General features: G+C 41.2%; 1 protein-coding gene across 1 annotated transcript in view; it reads right to left on the bottom strand.

The window, feature by feature from the left end:
- Positions 1-26,614, bottom strand: part of LOC136577884 (dynein axonemal heavy chain 11-like) — a 390,521-nt gene that overhangs the window by 30,929 nt on the left and 332,978 nt on the right. Inside the window, exons 70-72 of the mRNA XM_066577803.1 lie at positions 22,322-22,564; positions 10,247-10,429; positions 3,595-3,710 (exon numbers count right to left, since the gene is read on the bottom strand). Of these exons, the coding sequence (XP_066433900.1) occupies positions 3,595-3,710; positions 10,247-10,429; positions 22,322-22,564 (542 nt within the window). The remainder of the gene's footprint in view (positions 1-3,594; positions 3,711-10,246; positions 10,430-22,321; positions 22,565-26,614) is intronic.

Below are 26,614 nucleotides of genomic sequence, written 5' to 3'. Positions count from 1 at the left end.
TGTGTATCACTGATGATCTTCCACTGTGGATTAGCTGTGTATCACTGATGATCTTCCACTGTGGATTAGCTGTGTATCATTGATGATCTTCCACTGTGGATTAGCTGTGTATCATTGATGATCTTCCACTGTGGATTAGCTGTGTATCATTGATTATCTTCCACAGTGGATCAGCTGTGTATCATTGATGATCTTCCACAGTGGATTAGCTGTATATCCATTAATGATCTTCCACTGTGGATTAGCTGTGTATTCGTTGACGATCTTCTATTGAGGAAAGCCCACAGCAGCGATTATACTCCCTGTGAACATACCCTAAGTCCCATAAAGCATGAGTACGTTCTTTATGAAATGTAACAACTCTTTATAATGAAAAATGGGAAAAACAATCACATTACACAAATTTATTTTAAACATGAATTCTGTCTTCCCGTCTCCACTGAAGTGAATCCCCCCCATTCCCTTTTGAAGGACAATTTGACAGGTGCCTGTTCATGTTAGTTAACTCGCTATGTTAATGGATTTATGTTGATTTTATTATGGAGGAAAACCATACAGAACAACTATACAGTATATAAAAACATGTAATTTTGGAACGCATACAGCTTTCCCAGTGAGTTAGAACAACAAATTGGCACTTTTAAATTTTTTGGTCTGCACTTACATTTTCATTTCCACAAGAATTTGTTTTAAATCAGTATAATTTTCCACACAATTACAGTACAGATAATCTTTAGTGCATTTTAGATGGATCCATTTTAAGATATGGAATTCAATGAATCGCTTTTGAAAATATTGTCTAAAACCAAAGTGCAGACAATGGGAAAGCAAGATAAATTCTAGATTATTTGAAAGTCATTATGTGCAATAAAAATAGTGCTCATTTAAAATCAATTTCAATAAAACATTAAGGATTGAACTCTGAGTGGATGAAAAGAGGGAAAAGCCGCCAAACAAATTGTAGATAATGCTTTTTCCCCCCCCCTGCAACTTATAAAGGAAAATATCAGCTTGGCTACTGTGTCGTAGCATCCGACTAGTCAAGTATAGAGAGACATTATCCAGGTTTCCATTACACATAGTGCCACTTCTGCTTTAATAACATCACTTTGTCATGACTACACAATAATGTAACATTTCCTCTAGTCTTCTTGTTCATTTCAAAAAGCAAAATCACGAGATATCAATATTTTTCCAATTAGAGGATATAGTTTTTTTTTCGGAGAGCGCAAACTATTCAACAGCTCTGATGACGGGTTGTAAATTGCATGGTTCACAGATTTTAAAAAGACACAATGAGATGATATACATAAAAGTAACATAAAAACAATGTATTTCCACGCAGGGCTTCTGTCGCTGTATATCCAACGTGATGACGTCTGCATGTCAAGCAGTGTTCTCTCTACTGTAACTCTATGCAGCTTTCTTAGGACCCTGTCACAACACGCTTAAGGTCACACATGGGATATGCACACACCTGTTAATAAGCCCTTAATCATACATTTGTATATACAAAATGCTAAAGCCACGCTTGATTATATCATCTGCCATCCGGGATTCAGGGGTGCCAGGTGATACGGCATACCTGTTAAGTAAGTACAACATCTTACTATTTGTTCCTCTGTTGGTTGCATCGAAGCGCTGGTAAGTTTCTCCTTACCTTTTGGTTCCATTCAAACAATGGCGCAAGCACAAGTTCACATTTTACACATACACAGCACTGCTGCACGCACATTGTACATGCACACAACATACACAGCTCTGCAACATATACACATAGCTCTGCAGCATTTACAACTCTGCAGAAACACACACTGCTGTGCAGCATTCACATATACACATACAGCTCTGCTACATACATGCGTACACACACACGCACGCGCAGCTGGAATGTTAAACACTGATGTAATTAACACTAAATCCCCACATACAAGTGTAGTCATACATGATCCCCTCTAGCAGCTTCCTAGTCATAGTTATGACATCTATAGTCCTGCTGCTACTGCAAGACCTTTGATCTTTGCTATTGTCTGTGCTGTTGACCTGCACCCCGGAGAAGATATGTGAGTGATCTCTGTGGTCTGTGGTTATCTGCTGGAGGGGACTGCTCCTGTCCTGCACTGATCAGCAGACAGAGGAAGGACTGTGTAGCCATGGTATGTATGGCTGCAGAGTTATCCCATATCAGTGCACTGTGGGATCATTAAGGCAGCAGTCAGGGGTCTCTGGATCTATCAGACCCCCCTGCCTCTGGATGATAAGGCACAGACACTTTTCAGCAAGATTTTATCTAGCTGAAAACTGCGTCTTATAGTCAGAAAAATACGGTATATTGCACTAATAGGCTATCAGACTGTATTCTGCCTGTTAAGAAAGCAGCAAAATAGCAGCATCCCCACACGAGAACAGCTCAGTGAATTAATACAGTACCAGACCTAAGCTCATAGTATAAACATAGCACCAGAACCAAGCTCATAACATAAATACAGCATAAAGCAAGCTCGGTATATAGATACAGCACCAGAACCAAAGTCATGACATAAATACAGCAGCAGAACTAAGCAATTATATTATGGGGGTGTAATGACCTAACAGTGGCAGCTTGAAATATCAATGGGGAGCAGACAATGCCAGGAGGAAAATTATTAATGTAGCTCCACAAGACACAAAGAAAGAAGATAATCTGGCTGGACTGACCTAAGGGAGGCAATCACGCCCAGCCTACATCTGCCTGGTCCTGGTGCCTCCATCTACAAGCTGGTGGCCAGCACCCTGTGCAACCATACTGATTGCACATCTAAGGCTGGCCATAGTTAAGTGCATTACCTGGACCCTTCTAGTTTGCTGATTAACATGCATTACTCTTTAGCACCTGTCTACCCTGTCCCATGCCTCAATGTTACTTAATTAATACTCCTTGCTCCAGCACTGGGGACTAAACAAACATTATGTCTTATAAAATGCATGGGCATTAGTCCTGAAATGCTAGCATTACCTTAATGATCAGCTGCAACCAGAAATTCCAAATTATTGCCTCTTATAGGAAGTTCTGGCCAGGTATATATTTTCAGCCGCTGCAGGGGGTAAAACATTATGTTCCAACTAGTCATATGAATGGCTCACCATGCAATGGACTGGGTTCACCTGAGTGAGATGCTCTTTATGCATTGTTCTCTACTCTGGATAATCGAGGGAGGTCCTGAATAGGGGACTCTATCTTCATAAGTAACAGAAAATGCCCATTCTGGCCTATACAAGAGCATGGAGATCCAGCATGTTGGGGCCAAGAATGTTGTTAGCCACAAAGAGCCATGTGGGCCCTACGGAGCAGGCTCAGAATTAGCAAAGATATTAATTAGGGAGGGTAAAATAATCTCTAATCAACAATTAAACTCCAGCTTTCACGACTGGAAATGTTTGTATATGGACTTTGTATATGGACTTCATGGAGAAAGGTATCCTCATAATGTTAGCAGTGAATTCAACAGCAGGTTTTGTGTTAATACATTAGAAAATTATCGGTTACATTGTATTAATCTGGTAAAGCTAAGGCAACAAATGGACTTTCCCAGAAAATGAAGAAGCAGCCCTTACCACTGAGCCAGGTTGTACGTTGATGGATAAGCCAGCTTCATCCAAGTGTCAGGTACATTATCAAAAAATAGGGCTGACTGCAGTTGCTCCATTTCCGAAGAGATTGCTAACTCGCCCTAACAAAAGAAAACATTAGTGAGCTATTTGCTTTTCAGATAGCGGCTCTGATAAGATGACATGATAAATGCTAAAGAGCCCGTTTTTTTGCCTCACAGAAATACACAAGGTGCTGCAAGTTGACGCCTGAACAATGCAGAAGCCTCAGCTTTCACCAGACGCATAAGTCATTTACTAAAAGGAATATTAAGTAGTAACAATAAAGTATTTCAAGTTATGTGTCTAAGATGTGCAGCAAAAGTGGAGAAATTAAACATGTTTTTCTGCATAATTATTGTGCTGCCTAAAGCTTAAAATACTTCCATAGGGAAAAAAAGCAGAAGGTGAAAAGCAAGATAAGCTGTTGGCTCGGTACACACTACTGTGACAATGGGTCATTGTGTCTAATCAGTATTCCAGTGTAATAGCTATAGGGGTTGCACTGATACCAAACACAACCAGCCACTGCACCAAGGGGGCAGGAGGGATAACAAAGAACTATGGAGCTCTGTAGCAGCACCACAACCACCTTCAGCAGTATGTGGGCTCAGGATACATGGAACGCCTATGATTATTTTGGTGTCTCTTCCCAATGCTATCTTTTCTCCTTAGGGGGAGCACCTAGAAGGTGAGCGAGTGAGGAGACTTATAGGGTCATTCATACTCCTCTGGGTAATATGCAAATAAGGGAGATGGAACAATACCTCTGCAGCGCCACCTATTGGCTTCCAATAGGCAGTGCTGCAGAGGTATTGTTCCATTGCCCTTATTTACATGTTCAACTATTACTCCATCCTCCCTCACTATGGTCATGTGGGTGAAGAACAGAGGACTCACAACCCCCATTCTAGTAATCAACACTTATCCCACAGATAGATAAATAGATAGATAAATGAATTTGGTGGGAGAAAACATCTTATTTAACCCCTTAAGGACTAGGGTGTTTCAGTCCTAAAGGACCAGAAACTTTTCAGTGTGTTTACACATGTGGAGGTTTTATGGCCCTATTTTTTTTTTCTTGGGCTGCCAAAATTATTTTTGCTGCATGTTTTGTGACATATAGAGAAATTTTTAAAACCTATTTACTGAAATGTTCTGTATTTTATTTTTATTTTAATTAGGGGTAACGTGTGCAAAAAGCTAAAAAGAAAAAATAAATATATAGTTTTTTACTTTTAACAGTAAATCTACGCTATAATAAAGTACACATTTTGTTTTGGATGTTTTCATATAAAACTTGAGTATTCCCGCTATACAGAGCGGATATGGGGACGGTTTAGTTCAGCTTGGGTGGTGGGTCCTTTTTTTTAAAAATATACTGTATCTATTTACTTTATTCTGTAATTTTGTAAACTCATTTTTTAAACTTTTTTTTTTTACATCTATGGTCCTGCGTGACGTCATATAAGACCTGTGGGAGACATTTACACTGTCATTTTTATTTTTTAATTTCATGCTTTTCCACTGTAACTGGGACATCCATAGGAGCAGCATCCATAGGAACTTCAGTTACAGGAAAAAACATCCCTCTAGTGTGACAAGTCACTGGAAGAACTGATCTGGCTAAGACCCAGCAGCAGTGCCATACCAGAGGGCCCCTGGTGATCATGTGATCCCAGGTAGAATAGGGGAAAACGGAACTTGCACTTCCTCTATTCTTTGCATAGCGCTTACTGAGTACTGTGTAGCCCAAAAAAGAGAAGGCAGTGCAGTTGTCAGAAGGCTTCTGTCTTCTCCTCTTGGTCCGCGGCTGTCAGTGACAGCCGAGGACCCAACCCGCTCTTGCTAGATTGTAGGAGCTTTAATCCTACTTCATATTTTTACTATGGCACGAGATTAACTCCCAGGATCAAGCACCGCATATTTACGGTGCTTCATCCTTATTGGCTTAAAGGGATATTCTCACCTCAGACAGAGTATGCCACAAATGTCTAATAGATGTAAGTCCCAACTATGGCATAGACATCTGTCAAAAATGGGCCTCCCGCGACTTGGTCCCACCGGTGACCAGGATGACAGTAACTGGCTTCTTTATGCTGTTTCCATAGAGCTGAATTGGAGTTGCATAAATGACGTAGCACAGCTATGAACTAGGCTATTTCCACACCTCAAAAGCTGCAGAAACACTGTTCCTCACTGTGCTACCATTTTTTTGTAACTTCTATTAACTTCTATGGGAGTTACAGAAATAGTGTAGAACAGATGGTTTTGATGTTTCTGTAATCCCAGACACCAGTGGCCGTGGCAGGTTTTCCCATTGGGGATAGTAATACCCATTTAATGTACATTTTTGAGAATTTCCTTCACCGTCTTAAGATTCCACTCTTATTCTACACGTAAAGTTGTAAATATTTATGGTGTTTAACATGATTTTCTAATTTACTGTAATGATTTCCTTGATTAAACTATGACAGACACATTATTTAGGAAGGTTCTTAAGGAGATTATTGCTTTTCCTTCCTCAACTATTCTCTCTGTATATTCTTGGAAAACACCACTTCTCCATTTGCAACAGCACAGACACAGCTTGAACTGCGAGTCTTAACATTTGTCTATCAAATTGCCAAAAGAAGACACTGATCTTGCAAGGACCACATCCGGAGCCAAGAAGCCGGTGTAGTCTCTGTGGGACTCATTTAGCTACTGCCGGCTGTACAATCATTGCCGAGGATTTTCTTTCTGAAGAGTCAGGAAAAAAGGGATTCACATGTAGCATTACAACGTGAGGGTGTATTCACACGGACAAGTGCTATGTAGGTCAGTGGAAAAATGACTCTTTCCCCTGCGATTTTTGCTGCCATTTTCATGCGTTATTGCAATAAAAAAAGTGATTAGCATCAGATTTACAACTGTTTTTCATACATGTGAGAAAAAAAATCAGCATGGGGGGTGCGATCCGTTTTCGGAACACTCTTATACAAAATAATGGGCGATTCTTAAATTGCCAAAAATAGAACATGCAGCATTTTTTCAAACTATTCGGACTATTGAGTGAAAAAATTGCTTGTGTAAGGCTGCCTGCAAACGGCTGGGTCAGATCCGGCTGCGGGAATTCTCGCAGCCGGACCCGACCCGAGCGCCCGCAGAAAGCAGCGCGGAACTCACCCGCTCCCGCAGCTCCGGCTCTTTCATGTGCCGGCTGCGCAGAGCGGAGCCGGCGGCCGGTGAGTGTCGTTTCAATATCTTTAATTTATGCTATGCGTTTCGGCAACAGTTCTTGCCTTTCTCAAGCATATAACATACGTATGTTATATGCTTGAGAAAGGCAAGAACTAGGTTGGCGAAACGCATCGCATAAATTAAAGATATTCTATGGACTGAAGAGTCTACCATTGATCCTTTTGGGTTCTGGAGCACGGGGATTTTCCCATTGTTTGTATACTACATTTAGACTACACGGCCCATGAGTGGGCTGCATTCCGAGGACATCTCTCCGGTTATCCGGATTGGGAACCCAGAGTGGTTGAAAAGTTTTTGGGGATATCGGGTGCCAGTGGATTCTCGGTCCTAAGAATTTCACTGAGCACCAGGTGAGTACTCACTAATACGCACTGCATATCTGCTTGCATTTTTTGATGAAGAGGCGCTGATATATATTTTCTACTTGTTACCTTAAAAATTGTAATTGATATCATTTCGGTAAAATGAATGCAAAGCTGTTTGAGCTTTTGTGACGACTTTACGAATATTGGGTTATACATACAGAATCTGTGAAGTGTCGCACATGAGGTTTTCGGGCATCAAAGGTTATCATAAGATGCTCATGTAGCGCAAAGAATCTTAAAAAGGTTTGGTACGGTGTTAGCAAGTAGAGTAAAGTGTGATTGTTCTCAGTTAGAAGAACAAAGTAATCTTGTAGATAGGATGCCTTTTAATGGCTAACAAAAATACATGATGTTACAGCAAGCTTTCGGGATATCCCCTTCCTAAGGCTAATGAAGGAAACTAACAGTGCAACAAAGAATGTTGTACTGTTAATTTTCCCCAGAGAACGAACAGGATTTAGGATTCCATTCAATAACTGCAAGCAGAGATCTTGAAAACCATCAATGACTGGTACTGTATGTAATCTTTTTATTTGCTGAAACTGGAATATGCCCAATAAAGAAGCTCCACACAATAAACATGCAATGATTTCACCATTAAGGGCCCATACAAGAGTGTATTTTCTGTCCGTATTTTTTACAGACTGAATTTAGACAGAATACGGACCCACTGAATTAAATTGGTGTATTCCAATTGGACGTAAAATGAATTCAAGTCTGCAGGTCCAGATGAATTACATCCTAGGATACTAAAGGAAGCAGTGGAGGTAACTGCTGAACTACTTGCCAAAATCTTTAAAAAACCCTGGAGAACAGGAGAAGTCCCAGAAGATTGGAAAAGGGCAAATGTTGTCCCTATCTTCAAAAAAGGGAAGAAGGTGGATTCAGGAAACTACAGACCTGTGAGCCTGACTTCTATACCAGGAAAGATCTTTGAACAAATTATTAAACAGCATGAATGCAAGTACTTGGATGAAAATGGAGTAATTAACCACAGCCAGCATGGGTTTGTAACAAACAAGTCATGCCAGACGAATGTAATTTCCTTCTAGGACAGAATCACTGACTGGGTTGATCAGAGAAATGCAGTGGATATAGTATACCTTGACTTTAGTAAAGCATTTGACAAAGTATCTCATACCATACTTATTGAAAAAAATGACCAAATATGGGATTGAAAAGGGAACTGTTAGGTGGCTTCACAACTGGCTCAGTGATTGTACTCAAAGAGTGGTCATAAACGGCTGCACATCCAAGTGGAAGAATATATCAAGTGGGGTACCACAAGGCTCTGTCCTCGGCCCAGTGTTGTTTAACATTTTTATAAATGATCTGTAGAAGAGAATTGATGGGAAACTGATCAAATTTGCCGACGGCACAAAGCTAGGAGGGATAGCTAACACTAGAGAAGAGAGAGAGAGTACTCAAAATGAGCTAGAAAAGCTTAAACAGTGGGCAGTGATTAACAGAATGGTATTTAACAAGAAGAAATGAAAAGTCTACATCTGGGCAAGAAAAATGAAGAAAGCACATACAGAATGGGAGGAATTGGGCTAAGCAGGGGCACATGTGAAAAAGACTTGGGTATACTAATAGATCATAGACTGAACATGAGTCAACAATGGGATGCAGTAGCCAAAAAGGCAAACACAATTCTCGGATGTATTAAGAGAAGCATAGAGTCTAGATCACATGAGGTAATTATCCCCCTCTACTCTTCCTTAGTCAGACCTCATCTGGAATACTGTGTCCACTTCTGGGCACCCCACTTTAAAAAAGACATAGACAAACTAGCGAGCTAGTTCCGAGAAGAGTTACCAAGATGGTGAGCGGTCAGCAAATTATGTCCTATGAGGAACGGTTAAAGGATTTGGGAATGTTTAGCTTGAAAAAAAGAAGGCTGAGAGGAGACTTAATAGCTGTCTACAAATATCTGAATGGCTGTCACAGTGCAGAGGGATCAGCCCTATTCTCATTTGCACAAGAAAAGACTAGAAGCAATGAGATGAAACTGAAAAGGAGGAGACACAAATTAGATATTAGAAAAAACTTTCTGACAGTGAAGGTGATCAATGAGTGGAACAGGTTACCACGGGAGGGGTTCAAACAAAGGCTGGACAAATATCTGTCTGGGATGATTTAGTGAATCATGCACTAATGACCCGATGACCCTGGAGGTCCCTTCCAACTCTACCATTCTATAATTCTTTTTAGACATGCGCTTTTTACGCTGACCAATATTATGTGTGAAAAAAAATCGCAGCATGGCCTATCTTGGTCTGTATTCTATGGGTTGTGACAAAATTGGCATTACTTGGGCCTTCTTGTGCGTTTTTTTTTTGCGCGTGTGAACACGGAAGCAATAGAGACCTAAAAAAACACATATGCACCAAAAACACACACACATGCGCTGAAAATGGTGTTTTCACAGAAGAAAACTGCATAAACCCATTTGAATGTGCCCTAAAAGATAGATGATACAAAAAGGAAAAACAGGGTGAAGCACCCCTGAATTATAGCTGAATCTTGGCATCCGAAAGGGTGGGTGAGCCATAAGTCTCAGTTATATGTCAAGTCCATGGTGGGGCTGCAAGCTATTTCGATAAAAGCTAAGGTGTTGCTATTACAGAGGGATACCTCACTCAATGGTGGACAGTCCTAGGGGTTAAAAATACTGGGAATGTGGCGTAATCAAATATCTAAAGGAAGAAAGTTGGGACTAGAATGGTTAATCTGAGTTTTTAATTTTTAATACCAGCAAAAGAGACGTGTTTCGAGGCATGCAAGCCTCTTCCCCAGCAATGCCGAGAGTACTTTTTTTTTTTTTTGTATCCTTCACATTGTCTCTACCCTCATGTCTTTTATGTCCTCTTGTCTCCATTCTAAATTTCACCCTCCCCTTTTTATATTCTATCTATATTAATGGTTGAAGCGTGAAATCTTTAAAAATGGAATTTACTTATTTTATTTTGGAAAAATACTTCTACAGATATATATATTATGGTTTATACCTTAAGACCAAGATCCAGCTCCTTTAGAGAACGTCTGATTTCATTAAGTAGGCAATTCATCCTCTCACATTCTTGAAAGCATACAAGAATGTATGGAGACCGTTCCGCTGTCTTTGAGGTTATATCTGCCATGTTATATCCTTCAGGTAGTTTATCTAGGATGTCATCTAGGAATGCTTTAACCTGGAGGGACAAAAACCCCATAATAAAGTCATTTGTTGTAGTGATTCCTTCTAACTGTTACTCTACAATAGTTGACATTCATGCATTTTCTAAGATATTTATTACCACATATACCGTATTTTCCGGACTATAAGGCGCACCGGATTATAAGGCGCACCTTCTATGAGCGCCTTATAAGCAATCTTGCTTCATATATAAGGCGCACCGGATTATAAGGCGCAGCACATTAGTGCTGTGCAGGGGCCGGAGAGGCTTCTATCAAGCCTGATAGAAGCCTGTCCGGTCAGATCGCGGTTGCTAGGCAGCCAGGGGCCTTCTGAAAGGCCCTAGGGCTGTCTATGCAGAGCGCCTAGCAAGTCGTGCGCTAGATGGGCACTCTGCATAGACAGCCCTGGGGCCTTTCAGGAGGTCCCCGGCCGCCTAGCAACCACACAGCGTCCCACGATCTCATCGTGGGACGCTGTACGGGCCCCCTGAACATCGGTTGCCGGCTGTGCTTACAGCGGGCACCCGGCGGCAGCAGTTCTGATGAGCCGCGCCGCTCGTTAGGACTGTTAACACTTTAAATACCGCTGTCAGAGTGGTATTTAAAGTGTTAACAGTTCTGACAAGCGGCGCGGCTCGTCGGAACTGCTGCCGCCGGGTGCCCGCTGTAAGAACAGCCGGCACCCGACGTTGTATGGAGCAGGATCCACCCGCGATCCCGCTCCATACTACTACTTGTTTGACTTGCGAACGGGCTCCCGGAACGGAACCTGTTCGCAAGTCGGGGAGCACCTGGACTGTCGGGTTCATATATAAGGCGCACCGGATTATAAGGCGCACTTTCTATTTCTGAGAAATTCTCAGCATTTTATGTGCGCCTTATAGTCCGGAAAATACGGTAATACAATAAAATTACAATGTGATTGAATGGAGGGGGTTAACAGTAAAGAAGCACACTGGTGACCGATTGATTGAGCCTATGGAAGAACTGGGGGGACAAGCAAGGAACTTGGACTATAATATATACGCAGATTTAGTTTTTGTATTGTGGCTATGACTATATATTACAAATAAAGTATTCTACAGTTGAGGGGAAATTATGGTGCCAGTGTCCATACTATGTAGATGTGGGATTGAGGGTTGAGATTTGGTTACTTTGAAGTGGGGTTCTTCTGGTCCTTGGGCCATTGTTGGAGGGATGTTCATGCTGTTTCATAGATGGTCGATCTTCTCTCCATTGTTCTCTTACTATAGCACTGGACACTGTGATTACCATTGTGGTTGGTGGAAAGGCAGATACATCTGTGATGATTTTATGCTGGAGTTTGCAGGTTTACCACGTTAGTCCTCTATGGAGTGGTTCGCTGTGTGTAGATTAAATCATGGCACGTTTTAGCCGAATAGCACTATGTTTCCTTGCTTGACGAGTGGATTAGGTAGGCTCGCTATTGTATATTTTCAACTTCTAGGCAAGCAATGACATTACAATTTCTTATTTGTTATGGAGAATGTAAGTGCAGGTCTTCCAATCATGTGATGTGCTGGGGTCAGCGGACCTAGGGTGCTTGGAAACCAGTTTCGGCATGGTTGGCCAATTCCACACAGGCGCCGTGCGTAGCTAGACGCTGAAATTTGCAATGTCTCACGTGCATATGGAGCAGAACTGTCGCTTCCCTAGACATAGGTAGATATGGTTTTAGTCTACAAACCTGTTAGCCTTAGCGTGATTGTTTTACAGCTGCTATAATTATGGCTATATATACCCACTACCTGTCAAAACTTTTAGAACACCTCAAATTTTCCAGTTTTTATTAATTACACAGTTTAATGTCTCAAATGTACTTTAAAATGAAAGCATAGAACAAATAAAATTAAGATGAATGAAAATAATGGATTAACTGTTTCATTAAAATCAATCTAGATTTTGACTCTTCAAAGGAACCCCCTCTAGCTGATATAACAGCTTTACATTATCAAGGCATTCTTTCTACAAGTGCATTCAGATATTACTCAGAAATTTCTTCCGAACATTCTTGCAGAAGTTCCCACAAATGTGCTGCACTTGTAGGTTGCTTTGCTTTCACCCTTCTGTCCAGTTCATCCCAAACAAGCTCAATGTGGTTTAAGTCTGGAGACTGTGCAAGCCATTCCATTCTTTGTAACCCACCAGCTTTTTATTGTCGTGTTAAGTAGTTCTGACATAATCTAGCAGTATGTTTTGGATCATTGTCTTGCTGTAACATGAACCTATGACCAACTAGGCGTACACCAGAGGGTATAGCATGGTATATCAAAATGCTGTGGTAGCCCTTTTGTCCAGTATGCCAGTCACCCAGTAGAAGTTGTGAACTCTGGATCCAGCAAAAGAGTCCCATCATGCTTCCTCCTCCATATTGGTAATCTGCTTCACACATCAGGAACCATACTTTCACCTACTCAATGTCATACTAAAGTCCTGCGTGATGTGCCAAAGATGTCAAATTTTGATTAATCAGTCCATAAGACATTCTTCCACTCTTCAGTAGTCAACTGGAGGTGCTGCTTGGCCGAGGAAAGTCTTTCTTTTTTAATTTTGCAATCTTAGCAGTGACTTTCTTACTGATCCACGTGTCAAACCTGCTCATAATCTCATTTTTGAAATCGAAACTTGTTTCTTTTGCTGCACTAGCTTTAAGACCTGCAAATCATGGCTGTGCTTGAAAATTTGGTGGTCTTAGGTGCCAATCACACAAACTGTTGACTCTCAAAAACTTCGTCATCTGATTTTGCATTGGCTCTTGGTCTGCCAGCCCCCCTCCTGTCAGTTTCTAAGGGCCCTTGGTATAGGCAACTGTATTGACTGACACCTTAGCTTTCTTGGCAATTTCTTTATAGTCCAGAACTACACTTCTAAAGGCCCATTTACACGTAGTGATGATCGCTCAAATATTGCTGAAAAGCGATCGCTTGAATGATCATCGTTGCGTCTAAACGCGCGGCCATCGTGCACTTTTCACGCACTGCTAGCTGGTAAGTTCAGGCCAACCTAAAAATCATTGTTCTGCCTTATCAGGAGTTCTCCATGGGTAGGGCTAATAGCATTGTTTCCTGTTGGAGAACAAAGGAACTGAAAGCAGATAAGAGCCCTCAGGCTATTAACTGCTTTTAGCTAAGGCTTCATTTGCACACTAAATTGCTATTAATTAGCTGAGTAGCAAAATGATCGCTCAAAGCTTTCACTCAAACTGTCGTTTGAGCGATCATCACTCCGTGTAAATGGGCCTTAAAGGGGTTGTCTCGCGCCGAAACGGCTTTTTTTTTTCAATAGGCCCCCCGTTCGGCGCAGGACAAACCCAAGGGATGTGTTAAAAAAAAAAAATATATATATTACTTACTCGAATCCCCGCTCTGCGACTTCTTCTTTCTTCCTACTTCTTCCTTCACCAAGTTGGCCGCCGGGATCTTCACCCACGATGCACCGCGGGTCTTCTCCCATGGTGCACTGTGGGCTCTTTGCGGTCCATTGCCGATTCCAGCCTCCTGATTGGCTGGAATCGGCACACGTGACGGGGCGGAGCTACGATGACCAGCTCTCCGGCACGAGCGGCCCCATTCACCAGGCAGAAGACCGCACAGCGCAAGCGCGTCTAAAAACGCCAGAAGACAGCGAAATTAGACGGGGACGCTAGCAACAGAGCAGGTAAGTGAATAACTTCTGTATGGCTCATATTTAATGCACGATGTACATTACAAAGTGCATTAATATGGCCATACAGAAGTGTATAACCCCACTTGCTTTCGCGAGACAACCCCTTTAAGGGTTATAATTGTCTGTCTTTAGTTAATTGCCATCATGATCGCAATGTGCTCTATCCTGAAGAGCAAAACTGTTTAAATCCTGCCCTTGCGGGTATTGTAATGCAGTCTGTTCCAACACTGGTTATATAGAATCAGAGGGTTTGAAAGTAATCTACAAAAATTGAGACACTAATAGGAATAGTTTGCATCCAGTTTCAAACCATAATTTCTTTTCTCTGCTGCAGAGCAGTTGTCCTTGATGTGTTCCCTGAAAAAAGCCCCGTGGTTAAAATCATAAATTCGGACTAGTGTTGCAGTTAAAATGTCATAATATTTTTATGATTTTAGCTTACTTTTGAATTTTCTAATCATTTCACGTTATTTGCTGGACAGTATTAATGTCAAAAATAACTCAAACAATTGAGCTTTTCTAAAACTCTTGACTGGTGATGTATGTTCTATATCACTTTTGGTTCTCATGCTTGACACAGACCTATGAGGTCAAAATGTTACATATAATGGAGGCAATTTTAGATTTTTTTTTTACCTGAAATGTAGCTACATGCATTTTTTTATTTTTCGATTTTTACCCTATAAATTCTAGACTCATAGTTTAATAAAAGAAATGTAATTTTTTCCAATGATCCTCAGTCCTTATTCATACTGCTACATCTTAAATTTCTCCATCAGCAGCCATGTTGAAACCTTCTTCCTTATTTTCTGTATAACAGATGTGCTCCCTCTAGCGTTATTCTGCTGAGTTGCACCAACTTAAAGTTAGTTGTCTGAAAGGGCAACATTCATGCAGCACATCACGAAGGAAGCAACTTTGTAGGTAGTGATGAGGGAACTTTGAGGGATGAGGGAAGTTTGATTTGGTCGGTTTGCCAAACTTTTGCAAACAGTTCGGTTCAGTCCGAATTAGTTCGGACCGAACTGGAAGTTTACCAAAATCCCTAAAACTGGTGTATAACATTTTCTAAGAGCCATAAAGGTCCTGTACAACACTCTAAGGGTGTTATACAGGGCTTTTATGGCTCCTTGATAGTGTTATACAACAGTTTTTAGAACTACTGTTATGTGAACCAAACCAGTAGAAATTTATTTTGCGTAGAACTTTGCTAAAAGTTCGATTTGGGTTTGTACTGAACCGGACGTTTTGCAAAGTTTGATCCAAAACAGGGTTTTACTGATTTAGTTCACAACACTATTTGTAGGTTTCAGAAAGTATAAGTTGATGGTGACCCCCAGATGGTGCCTCAGAAACAAGAGTAAAACAAGAGTAAAACGTAAGTCATAGAATTATGTGACCCGATGGAGTGGAAGAACCACATTTTGTTTTTAGTGAGAAAGGATGGTTTTAAAGGTAATGGCAACAAATCTCTTTGGCCATAACACCTGTCTGTGGATACAACGATAGATAGATAGACAGACAGATATAGATTTGAAAGTGTTCTATAGCAAAATCAAAATGGGGTGGTTCACAAATCCAAACACCTTTGCGCTTGCTACTACTTATGTATCTCTAGTTTCAGGAATATATATGTGTATAGCCACACTTCTAATGAGAGTGTTATTAGTGTGCAGGTCATCTGGGGGAACAGAAAAGGTTGATGCACTAGGGAATTGTGGGGAAGTAATAAGTCTATTAGTTTATTCTACAAGCATATGAATTCCCTTGTGTACACCATGTTATCTGAGCTACACTGGAAATGGGACTATTCGGATGTACATGAACTATATTTCTATAGCTGGTAGTCCAATAATATACTTATGGGGAGTATGTTATAGAATGCCTATTGATATATAGTATTTAATATCAATCCCAGTGTGGTCAATCAGTAAAATTACCTAGGAAATTAGCATAGCAAATGGGAAAAATAAATAACACGTCTTCTAAACACTTTAATGAGTTCTTCTACAACTGAGGCTCCTGCCTGGGATCATCCTTAGATCACAATGATGCTCTTCATTAAACTCTCCACTTTTAATGAGTTGTCTTCACTACGCGAAAGGTCTGAGATTTGTATTTATCCTTTGGGATTTTACCTAAAAGCCAATACCATCACAAGGGTTCTATGTTTTCAAGTGACTTTAATGAGCAAATGCAACAATTACAAAATATAACGTACTATGAATACATGCAAAAAAGTACCATTTGGATTTTTTCTTCATTTCACTAAATTAATCTGATGGTTAATATTATTTGCTGTATTTTATAGCCAGTGTTGCATTCTGGGATATTATAAAGACACCCTATTCTCATAATTTGCTCATGTCAAAAATGTTTGTTTAATAAAGTTTAAAAAAATAAATGTATATAAAAAATGTTTCAGAAAATCTTTTTAATATGTTCTATGATCTCCTCACTTGCAAGATCAGGTGCGTTTCAAGAGAGACAATATTAAGACCCACCTGCTGGGCTGCACCAAACTCTATTCTTCTAAATCTAATAATTCCCCAGATCTAAGGCTCGTCCTGTTTCTACGCTGAAGAACGTACTGTGCACCCTTTGATGTAAATTGGGCAAGCGGTCAATTTTACAGAAGGTACTAAACTCAAGAGACCAAAGTTGACAAAAATGGACGATTTCAACCAAAACTATCATTCAACAGCTGAAATCTAACAATGGATAATTGTTTTAACTGACTAAAGATAGACTAGTATTATCTAGAAAGAAGTTGGTCGTGTTTGGAATCTTCTCCAAACAGTGGAACAAAAAATCATTTGCCTTGAATGATCTTCATTTAAAAAATGTTCTGCCAGACATAATGGATGTGGATTCACCAAACCACAGACTGGTTCGACTTTGGGCCAAATCCTGAGGTGACACCTTAAGTACCCCAGTTTACATCCTTTAACCCTTTCCAATCCACTGTCTGACGTGTAAAGACATTCTGAATGAAGACTGTACAGTTTCCGATGTCGGAAGACGTCCAGCAGGATCTCCTTACTGTATATTACTGGTCGCTCTGTTGTCGGGGGCCTCTCCAGCATGTCCAATACCACAGTACTGACTCTAGCCAGCAGGTGGCGCCATTGCATAATGGCAGAAAGAGAAAACCCCCTAGGAAACCCTGAATCCAAAATTGGATTGCAAAGGTTTAACTCCACCAGTCGAGATGTGGGCTTCACTGCAAGGTCCCCGGTCCATTAATCATGAATTGGTCCCAGGACTGAGGTAGCTGAGGTTATGAACAGGAACATAGTTAGATAGTCCAGGACGAGAAAGGCAACAAACTTCAGAATCAAGAACAAGCCGGAGTTCAAGTCATGGACAGCAGGTTCAGCACAGTGATCCAGGCCAAAGGTGAGGGCAGACAGTGGACAGAAGTGTGGTCAGCACAACAAGCCGAGGAGCAGAGCCAGGAATGTACTCAGGATAAGTCAAATGTTACAAATTGGAGAATCACAACTTGTAAGAGTAGATCAAATAGACCACAATACTCAGGCACCTGCAACATGAAGAGGATGCCAGATACAGCTGAAGATGACCAGGGATTGGCAGGAGAGTGTGATGTTAGGTGCAAACCAGCCCTTTAAGAAGAAGGCTTAGAGCATGAACGTGCCCTTTGGGCAGCTGTTATAGTGTGAGCAGATGCCAGAACTGGACAACTGCTGCGAGGAGTAGAATGCAAGCCACGGCTGCCAGGAAGAGTAAGGCCACTTTCACATGCACCGTTTTTTACAGCGCTTAGCGTGGCATTGCAAATGCAACGCTACACGCTGTAAGATGCCTCTATTGATTTTAATGGGGCTTCTCAGATGTACGTTCAAATGCAGCATTTCTAATGCTGTCTGCTCTATTTTAATACATTTAAGTGCCTTTTAATGTTGTAATGATGGGGTGCGTTAAAAACGCTGTTGACCGTGTTTAAAAATGCCGTTTTAACAGCCGCCTGTGTGAGAGCAGCCTATATGGCCATCTGTAGCCGCAATCTGTGACATGTCCTGATAAAGATTGCTCGTCCTTTGCACGATATCGCTGAATATGTATGGCCAGTTTGAATGATTGTAATGGCCAATATGGTTCAAAATGTATTTTATTTGTACATACGGAACAAATATCACCACAGGCCACCAATTGTGGCCAAGTTACAACATTATAGTATTCTTATATTGTAAACAATAAAGCTGAATTTGACATACTTAAAGGGGTTGTCCCGCGCCGAAACGGGTTTTTTTTTTTTTCAACCCCCCCCCCCGTTCGGCGCGAGACAACCCCGATGCAGGGACGTACAGAAAGCTCACCGGAGCGCTTACCTTAATCCCCGCGCTCCGGTGACTTCTATACTTACCTGTGAAGATGGCCGCCGGGATCCTCTGCCTCCGTGGACCGCAGCTCTTCTGTGCGGTCCACTGCCGATTCCAGCCTCCTGATTGGCTGGAATCGGCACGTGACGGGGCGGAGCTACACGGAGCTACACGGAGCCCCATAGAGAACAGGAGAAGACCTGGACTGCGCAAGCGCGGCTAATTTGGCCATCGGAGGGCGAAAATTAGTCGGCACCATGGAGACGAGGACGCTAGCAACGGAGCAGGTAAGTATAAAACTTTTTATAACTTCTGTATGGCTCATAATTAATGCACAATGTATATTACAAAGTGCATTAATATGGCCATACAGAAGTGTATAGACCCACTTGCTGCCGCGGGACAACCCCTTTAAATCCGGCTCTTGAACTTGAACATTTTCACGAGCATTACGATGCTTTAAAGGCCGTTTAACAGAAATCAAAATATGAAAGAAGGTAAATTAAGTGCGTCTCTAATAGAATCAAGTATGTGAGAGAAGAGGAGATAAAGTTAAAGGAGCAGTATAGATTAGATAAAGAGGAGAGTGAGAAGGGGAAGGGAAAGGGTATCTGGCCTGACTGTCACCTGAATCCCAATCGACTGAGTCATGAGCGACCTATGATAAAGCAAGATGAGTTTGCGGGGAAGGGATGGATCCATTCAGAACCCACGTAGAAATCTTCGCCGTGTCCCGAAGTAAAGTCCAAGCACTCCAAGTCGCTGGGTGTCTATTATACCTCGATTCGTCCCTAGCTCATAGTTCCTCCATATATCTAATATGGCCAAGTGCCTCCAGCCACATCAACCTAGAAGGTGGGGAGGCAGTTTTCCATTTTCTAGGGATCACTTGACGCACTGCCAAAATAAAAAATCCCAGCAGTGATTTCTTGGCCTGCGCCAAGGACCCAGGGAGCATCGACAACAACGCTATCTCTTGTGTAACCTGAATGTTCTTCTTGCCAACCCAGGAGTAAAGGGCCCTAACCTCCCGCCAGAGGGGGCAAACCAGCGAGCACGACCACCATATATGAATAAAAGTGCCTCTCTCTGACTGACACCTCCAACAGATATCCAAGTAATGGGGATAAACTCTGGCCATCTCTCCGGTGTTTTATACCATCTCGTCAGGATCTTATAATTCAGTTCTTGTAGCCCACTTGAGATGTTTATAGTATGTGTGAGAATATAGGCTTTCTTCCAAGTAATGGCCAATATAAACTAAAATGTGTATCACTGCGTTGAATTGATGGATCACCAGACAATTGTTTATTTACTAGTTGTTTAACCTTCAACCTGCTGTACTTTTATCTAATATTTATGGCCACCATAAATTTTTTTAATCTTTCTCCTTACTTCCAGACCATTGATGGTTGTTCTTAGCTAATTAAATACCTTCTATAAATTAGGATACCCATTCTGTTCCATCGCCAACTTTGATGGAAAACAAGTTTTAACCGTGTAAAGTATTTTTCACTGTAAGATGTTTTTTTTTGTGGGAGCAGCTTATACTTATTGCTGGTACTCGGGTTTTTCCAACTGTTCGCTAATCCACTACCATTTAACATAGTGGCACTCTAAGTGTAATCTGAATAGCTTTATCTTTATACAGTACAGTGCAAAAGTTTTAGGCAGGTGTGCAAAAAATGCTGCAAAGTAAGATTTTTTTCAAAAATAGAAGGCATTTGATTGGTTCCAAATTTATTCTGTAGCAGAACAATGACCTCAAACATACAGCCAATGCCATTAAGAGCTATCTACAGCACAAAGAACAAGGAGTCCTGGAAATAATGATATGGCCCCAAAAAGAACTGATCTGAACATCCAGTCTGTCTGGGATTACATGAAGAGACAGAAGGATTTGAGCAAGCCTAAATCCACAGAAGATCTGTGGTAAGTTTTTCACGATTTTTGAAACAACTTTCCCGCCAAGTTCCTTCAAGAACTGTGGTCAGGTGTCTCTAGAAGAACGCTGTTTTGAAGGCAAAGGGTGCATTCACACGATCGTGTTTATGTGTGTACAGTTGTGCGCACAAAAACATGCTCCTATTAGAAACATTGGTACCTGCAAAACATAGGACATGCATGCACCATAGGTCCATGGTGCGCGTCAATATTCCCCAGCGGGAAGTCCCCTTGTCACTGAACACTATGACCATCACAGTGATCAGTGCCAAGAGGACTCCCCGCTGGGAGTAAAGAATCTCCTGCCACAGCTGTGACAGCTGTGGCAGCGGATTTATTCCTCCTGCAGGTAGTAAAGAATCCCCCGTCATAGTTGTGACAGCTGTGGCAGAGGATTTCTTCATCCCTGCGGGGAGTGAAGAATCCCCTGCCACAGCTGTGACAGCTGTGGCAGACGATCGCGATGTTCTCCCGATACTTTCAATGGGAACGGCACTTCAGCAGTCCCATTGAAAGCAATGGGCTGCTGGCAAGCCCTGAAGGGATTTTCGGGGAAGGGCTTTAAATATAACCCCTTTCCTGAAAATCACCCCTAAAATGTGTTAAAAATAAAAAAAAATTAAAATTAAACTCACCTCTCCTCAGCTGCTCAGGCGCGTCTAGCCTGTCTTTTCCCTGCACTGCTCTGAAACTCTTTAAGCAGGCGGGGATTTAAAATCCCCGCCTGCTGAAAGGGCTGTATCTGATTGTTTGAGCGCTCAGCCAATCACAGGCAGCTCTCAGCCATTCATTGAATGACAGCTGAGTGCTGCCTGTGATTGGTCACAGCACTCAGCCAATCACCGGCAGCACCTGTCCATTCTTCGAATTCAATGAATGGCCTGCCTAAAACTTTAGCACAGTACTGTATGCTCTATTCTACTTCTAATAGACGGGACTGTAAAAATGTAAATAAAATTTCCATCCTCACCATCATCTGGATTGCCCTATATTCCAGAAAACTGGCTCAACTTTTTTATCAAATAATTGTTTAAAAGGAAGAAAGACTAAAGGCTGAAGGTAAGGGCAGATATCTTGTGGTAAAACAATATGCATTCAGTCAATCTAAAAAAAAAAATCATCCAGCAAACAAGCCAAAGCTTTTCATTTTCATGAACGGAAGGCAGACATGTTTTCAACTGAACCAATGGCCATGAATACCTAGGCATTAATATTAAGCTAGTCTGCATGAATCTGAATATCCATTACATATAGATGGATATACTTAAGAGTTAAAATCCCATAGCAAATTTTAAATGCCCCCTGCCCTTCTTTAAGTGAGAGCTCTCAATTCGAAACTTGCTGCAGTTTGCCCACCTTATGATCTGTAGGCTCCCTATGACATCTGGTCATTACACCAACTACACCCCCGGCATAACCCTCTTTTCAATCCATTGGCAATCCTTATTACTTACCCTGCTCCAGCCCTCAAGGAATCCTCGGCTGAATGTAAATTCATGTGCACTCATAATATGCCTCCTTGCTTTACTCAATTTCCAGCCCTATTGACAGTGCCTTGACCTACTTCCGGCTTCAATGCCAAATATTGTATACTGGTAATTTTCAGGGACCCTTATTGGTTTTAAAAATGTTCTCCTGTAAATGTCTGTTTTTTGTGTAACGCAGAACTACACAAGTAATCTCTGCTTTTCTTTGTTATGTCGATTCCTACCACTGGTTCATAAAAGTTAATTTATAACATTTTCCTAATTGTGTGCATCAATGTGCTTCATTCATTCATTATACAATGACCCATGTTTACATAACTGTATATATCATATGTAGCATTTCCGGCCCATGTAATAATTGGGAACATAAGATGATTATGATATGTTCAGATCACACACGAAGTCTTGATCTTCTCCAATACATGCTCAGAATAATTATACTAACCTTTTCTTCCTCAGTCTGAGGTGCTCCTTCCCCGGTTATAGAATCTCGTGACTGTAATTCTAACAATGTACGGAAAAGATTGTCTGAAGTCACAGTTAAGAATTCAATTTCTGCGTTAGGGTGGAGGCCATAATGGACGGGGTTCTCAGGTGGCAACATCTCATCAATGTATCTATGGTAGCCTTGATAGTCAAGGTTAGAGGGTATCACAAATCCAGGCGCTAAGGCGAGTTTCCTATCAAACTGGAGAAAAAGAGAACATTGGATGTAATCATCATAACAAAAAAATACTTTACACTAAATCTCCCAGGGATATTGATAGAGACTCGGAGAAAATTACCATCAGTGACATTATTTCAAGAAAAGTGTCCGGACTGTGTTGGCAGACATCATGGGCGGCCATCGTGTCTATATAGTTTTTATTTTCCATGTTTGTTTTTTTTCTCTCCAACTTCAGACCACTGGGGACCCTCAGATTTGTGCTATAACAGAGTTCCATTGAATATGACAGAAAACAGAAATAATCCTTCTTAGCAGGGTGGCTACAGATCCAAGTTTCCTGTGCTTTGACCAGCGGGATTTCTGTCCTTAATTCTCTTGTCCCTGCAATTCTTTTCAGTCATTGTTACAAGAGATCAAGAGAACGTCTGGCTTGGTGCATGCTGGTTCTAATGCTCTGTGCAGTAAGTTTGACTAACTTACAGCATGAATAATATTAAGGGTCAAGTATTTTAAGGCTTAAAATATGAGGATGGAAACATATCATGGAACATAAGGCTACAGTGTATGCAGTGCTGTAAATCTCATCAAAGGAGAAAATAGTTCTGTAGGATCATCTTCAGTCTCCGGCAGGATGGCTTGGAATTGGCAGGGGAGGGGGTGTCTGATTGCTTACACTTTTTTTCCCTGATCCTTAAAATAATTCTGTTTTGGAAAGATGCAAGTGTGGATGTAGTGAACCAAAAGGGAAAACGCATGAGACTACACTGTATGAATTATATAAGATTTGGCTTCCTAAAAATACAAGAAGATGCTCTGGTAGACCTCAAGTCTATGCAAAACCTTTTACACTATATAATAAGATATTACATCTTGTAACCATTGCTAAATAAAGCTGTATATTTTATTTATGTATCATTTATACACCGATTGGCTATAACATTAAAACCACCTGTCTAATACTATAAAGGTCCCACTTGTGCCACCAAAACAGCTCTGATCTGTTGACTTATGAACTCCACAAGACCTCTGAAGATATCCAGTGGTGTCTGATACCCAGACTTTGGCAGCAGGTCCTTTAAGTTTTATTAAGTTGTGAAGTGGGGGCCCCATGGATCGGTCTTGTTTTTTTCACAATGTCCTACAGATAATCAATCGGATTGAGATATGCCGATTTTGAAGCCAAGTTAACATTTTGAGCTCTTTGTCGTGTCCCTCAAACCATTCCTGAACTATTTTCACAGTATGCCAGGGCGCATTATTATTCTAAAAATGGCCAGTGCAATTATGAAATACTACTGCCATGAAGGGATGTACTTGGTCTGTGGTTTAGGTAAGTGCTACATGTCAAAATAACATCCACATGAATGCCAGAGCCTAAAGTTTCCCAGTAGAACATTGCCCAGAACATCACAGCTCACCATCAATCGGAAGTGTAGTAATGACTGTATATAGAACCAAGTACTGTTATAGAACTGAAAATCGATGGTTTGTATAGTTTTTGCACATAGACTGCATCTTTTATGCCGGCAACAATGATACACTTTGCAACTAAGCTAAGGAGAAGAAATAAACATGGCGGAAGAAACTTTATTGCCAGTAGGGCGGGATCTCCTTGCAGCCAATCTGAGTCCACTTCAGAATCAGATACTAGTTTTGCTCAGTATATCAATAATAATGAGAATAATTGGAGTTTTTTCCTTAATATCATGCCACCTCTTGTTTAGATGTTTGACTTTCAGGTAATTTTGTTACTAATCAGATCCATCTAAAATTATTTAGGAAGTGCAGTTCAGGCAATATGTTGTTATATTCTACCAGTTACTTATGAGATCCTGACCGTGGAGTGAATATGCATCGATCTATCATATTTTCTGCTCCTTATAGTGTATATTTTTCTGCTATTTTAAATGTAATACGTAAGAAAATCTTACAACTTTACATCAGGATGACTCATTGGCTCATATTTTGGATAGCGGTATTAGATTTGTTGCAAGGAGAGCCCATACTATTGGTAATAAAGTCTCTTCCAGTATGTTTGTTTCTTCTCCTGGGCTTACCGTAGTTGTAAAAGGTGTTATTTTTGCAGGTAAAATAGATGTACAATCTGCGGGCCACACATCACGTACATTAAGGCCTCATGTCCACGGGCAGGTCGGATTCCCCATGTGGGAACATGCAGCACAATCCGACCCTACCCACGGCCGAGGACACTGCTTACCTGTCTGGGTCTTCACTACGGATGCGTGCTGAAGCGCCGGCTGCCGTGCCGCCGTGCTGCCACACATGCGCAGTAGAGTTGTTTTTCTTTTAAAATCTCATGCTTTCCTGTGGAATCCAGTGCCCATCCACAATTCAATTGCGGATGGGCCGTGGATCGGACGGTTTCCATTGACTTTAATGGAAGCCGCCTGTGCGGGAACCACAGCAAAATGGAGCATCCTGCGATTTGTTTTCCAGACCAGAAGGTCCACAAAGCAAATCCGCATGCTTTTAATTAAGTCGCGGATGCCCATGTCTCCCTATGGGTGGCTTAAATTGCAGCTCTTCCGCGCGGACTCCAAAATTAAAAATTTGCCCATGCACATTGGGCTTAAAAGTCCGCGAAGCAGAGCACATTTCTTCGCTTTCCACATCTAATGGTAACTAATAAATGTGTGTTATCAGGCGCCACTTGCCATTTCCTTGAAGTTCATGGCGCACACGTATCTAGCCTAAAAGTTATTGCAACTGTTTTCATAGACTCCTAGAATTAGTAGATTTCTTGCTGGCCCTAACTGTACAACTGATCTGTTGAATCTTTATTGATTGTCCATGAGGAGTTGAGCCTAGATATGGGTGTACCTGGTAAGGTGAATTTCCATTTTTCTCGGAGGAGTCTTTTGGATTCATGATAACGTCATATCCTTGTCTAACTATATGTATTTTGCACGTTTGCTACAAGTATGTTATCAGTAAGGCCCCTTGAGGGTTGAAATGTATAAGTGACTGTTTTTCTATCCATGTGCCTGTTGTGGTTTTAATGTGTCTTCAATACAAGATTGATTTTCTATATTTTGGTGCTGGAGTTCATCTGTTCAGATTCACTAGTTGCCCTTCCTTTAAGTAGGTACTAACTAGTACTTGCCAGGAACACTCCACAAAAAACGCCATTTTGGAGATACTCTCTCCCAGACATTTGGCCATCACAATTTGGCCTTTGTAATAGTTGCTTGCTTCCCTCCACTTGCCGCTTTTTCCAGCTCTCAACTCATCAACTGACTGACTTCACTTGCTGCTAAAATATGCTCACCCCCTGATGGGTTCCATTGTCACAAGATAATCAATGTTGCAAAAAGACCATACGATGTCCATGAATATGCATTAGTATTATAATCCGCACCTTTTCTCACATTCAACGGGGCATTGTCTTATGATGTCGCCCTTCCAAAAAGTCTATTCTCTAAATGTCTGCCCTGCTTGAGCAGCACAAGCTATCTGTAATTTCTGCAAAAAAGTCATCCAACCTTGTATGCAACATTTGACATTGAGTTTCAAGCTCATAGAGGGTGGTCCGAAGCAGTGGACCCCCTCTATGGTGTCCATATGCTCTAATAGAACACACAGTGTATTGCCTTCATTTAGCATTGTTTTTTTTAAAGATTATATCCCAATACAATATCCTTGCAAGAAATGTAACATTGTTGTGTAAAGTACTGTATCTCCACAATGGTTACTCCAATGCAAATCTCCTGCCATAATGACTGCATGTATACAGTGTGGTTATCCCTCTGAGATGTGGCGGACAAAATATGAAGCAGGAAGTAGCGATAATGAGGAAGGTTAACACAACATCGTTTTTCTGCCCTATCATGGATATGTTTGCCGCACGATAAAACATGCCACATGGAGCTTTGATTGTTCCAGCAATGTGATTGTTATTTAGTTTAATTGCTTTACATGCAGGTCTTCAATATCTTAACTGCAATACGGAGGTTATTTACACCGCTCAGCTTTCCAACATCTTACCGGTCACAATAAACAATTTTTCGTTTCTCATTTGTATGTTTTTTCTTCTTTGTAATAAGGAAACAG

The sequence above is a fragment of the Eleutherodactylus coqui genome, chromosome 8 (genome assembly GCF_035609145.1).
Source record: "Eleutherodactylus coqui strain aEleCoq1 chromosome 8, aEleCoq1.hap1, whole genome shotgun sequence".
NCBI classification, from domain to species: Eukaryota; Metazoa; Chordata; class Amphibia; order Anura; family Eleutherodactylidae; genus Eleutherodactylus; species Eleutherodactylus coqui.
Note: the sequence above shows the minus strand (reverse complement) of the source record. Positions and strands in the feature narration are given on the sequence as shown.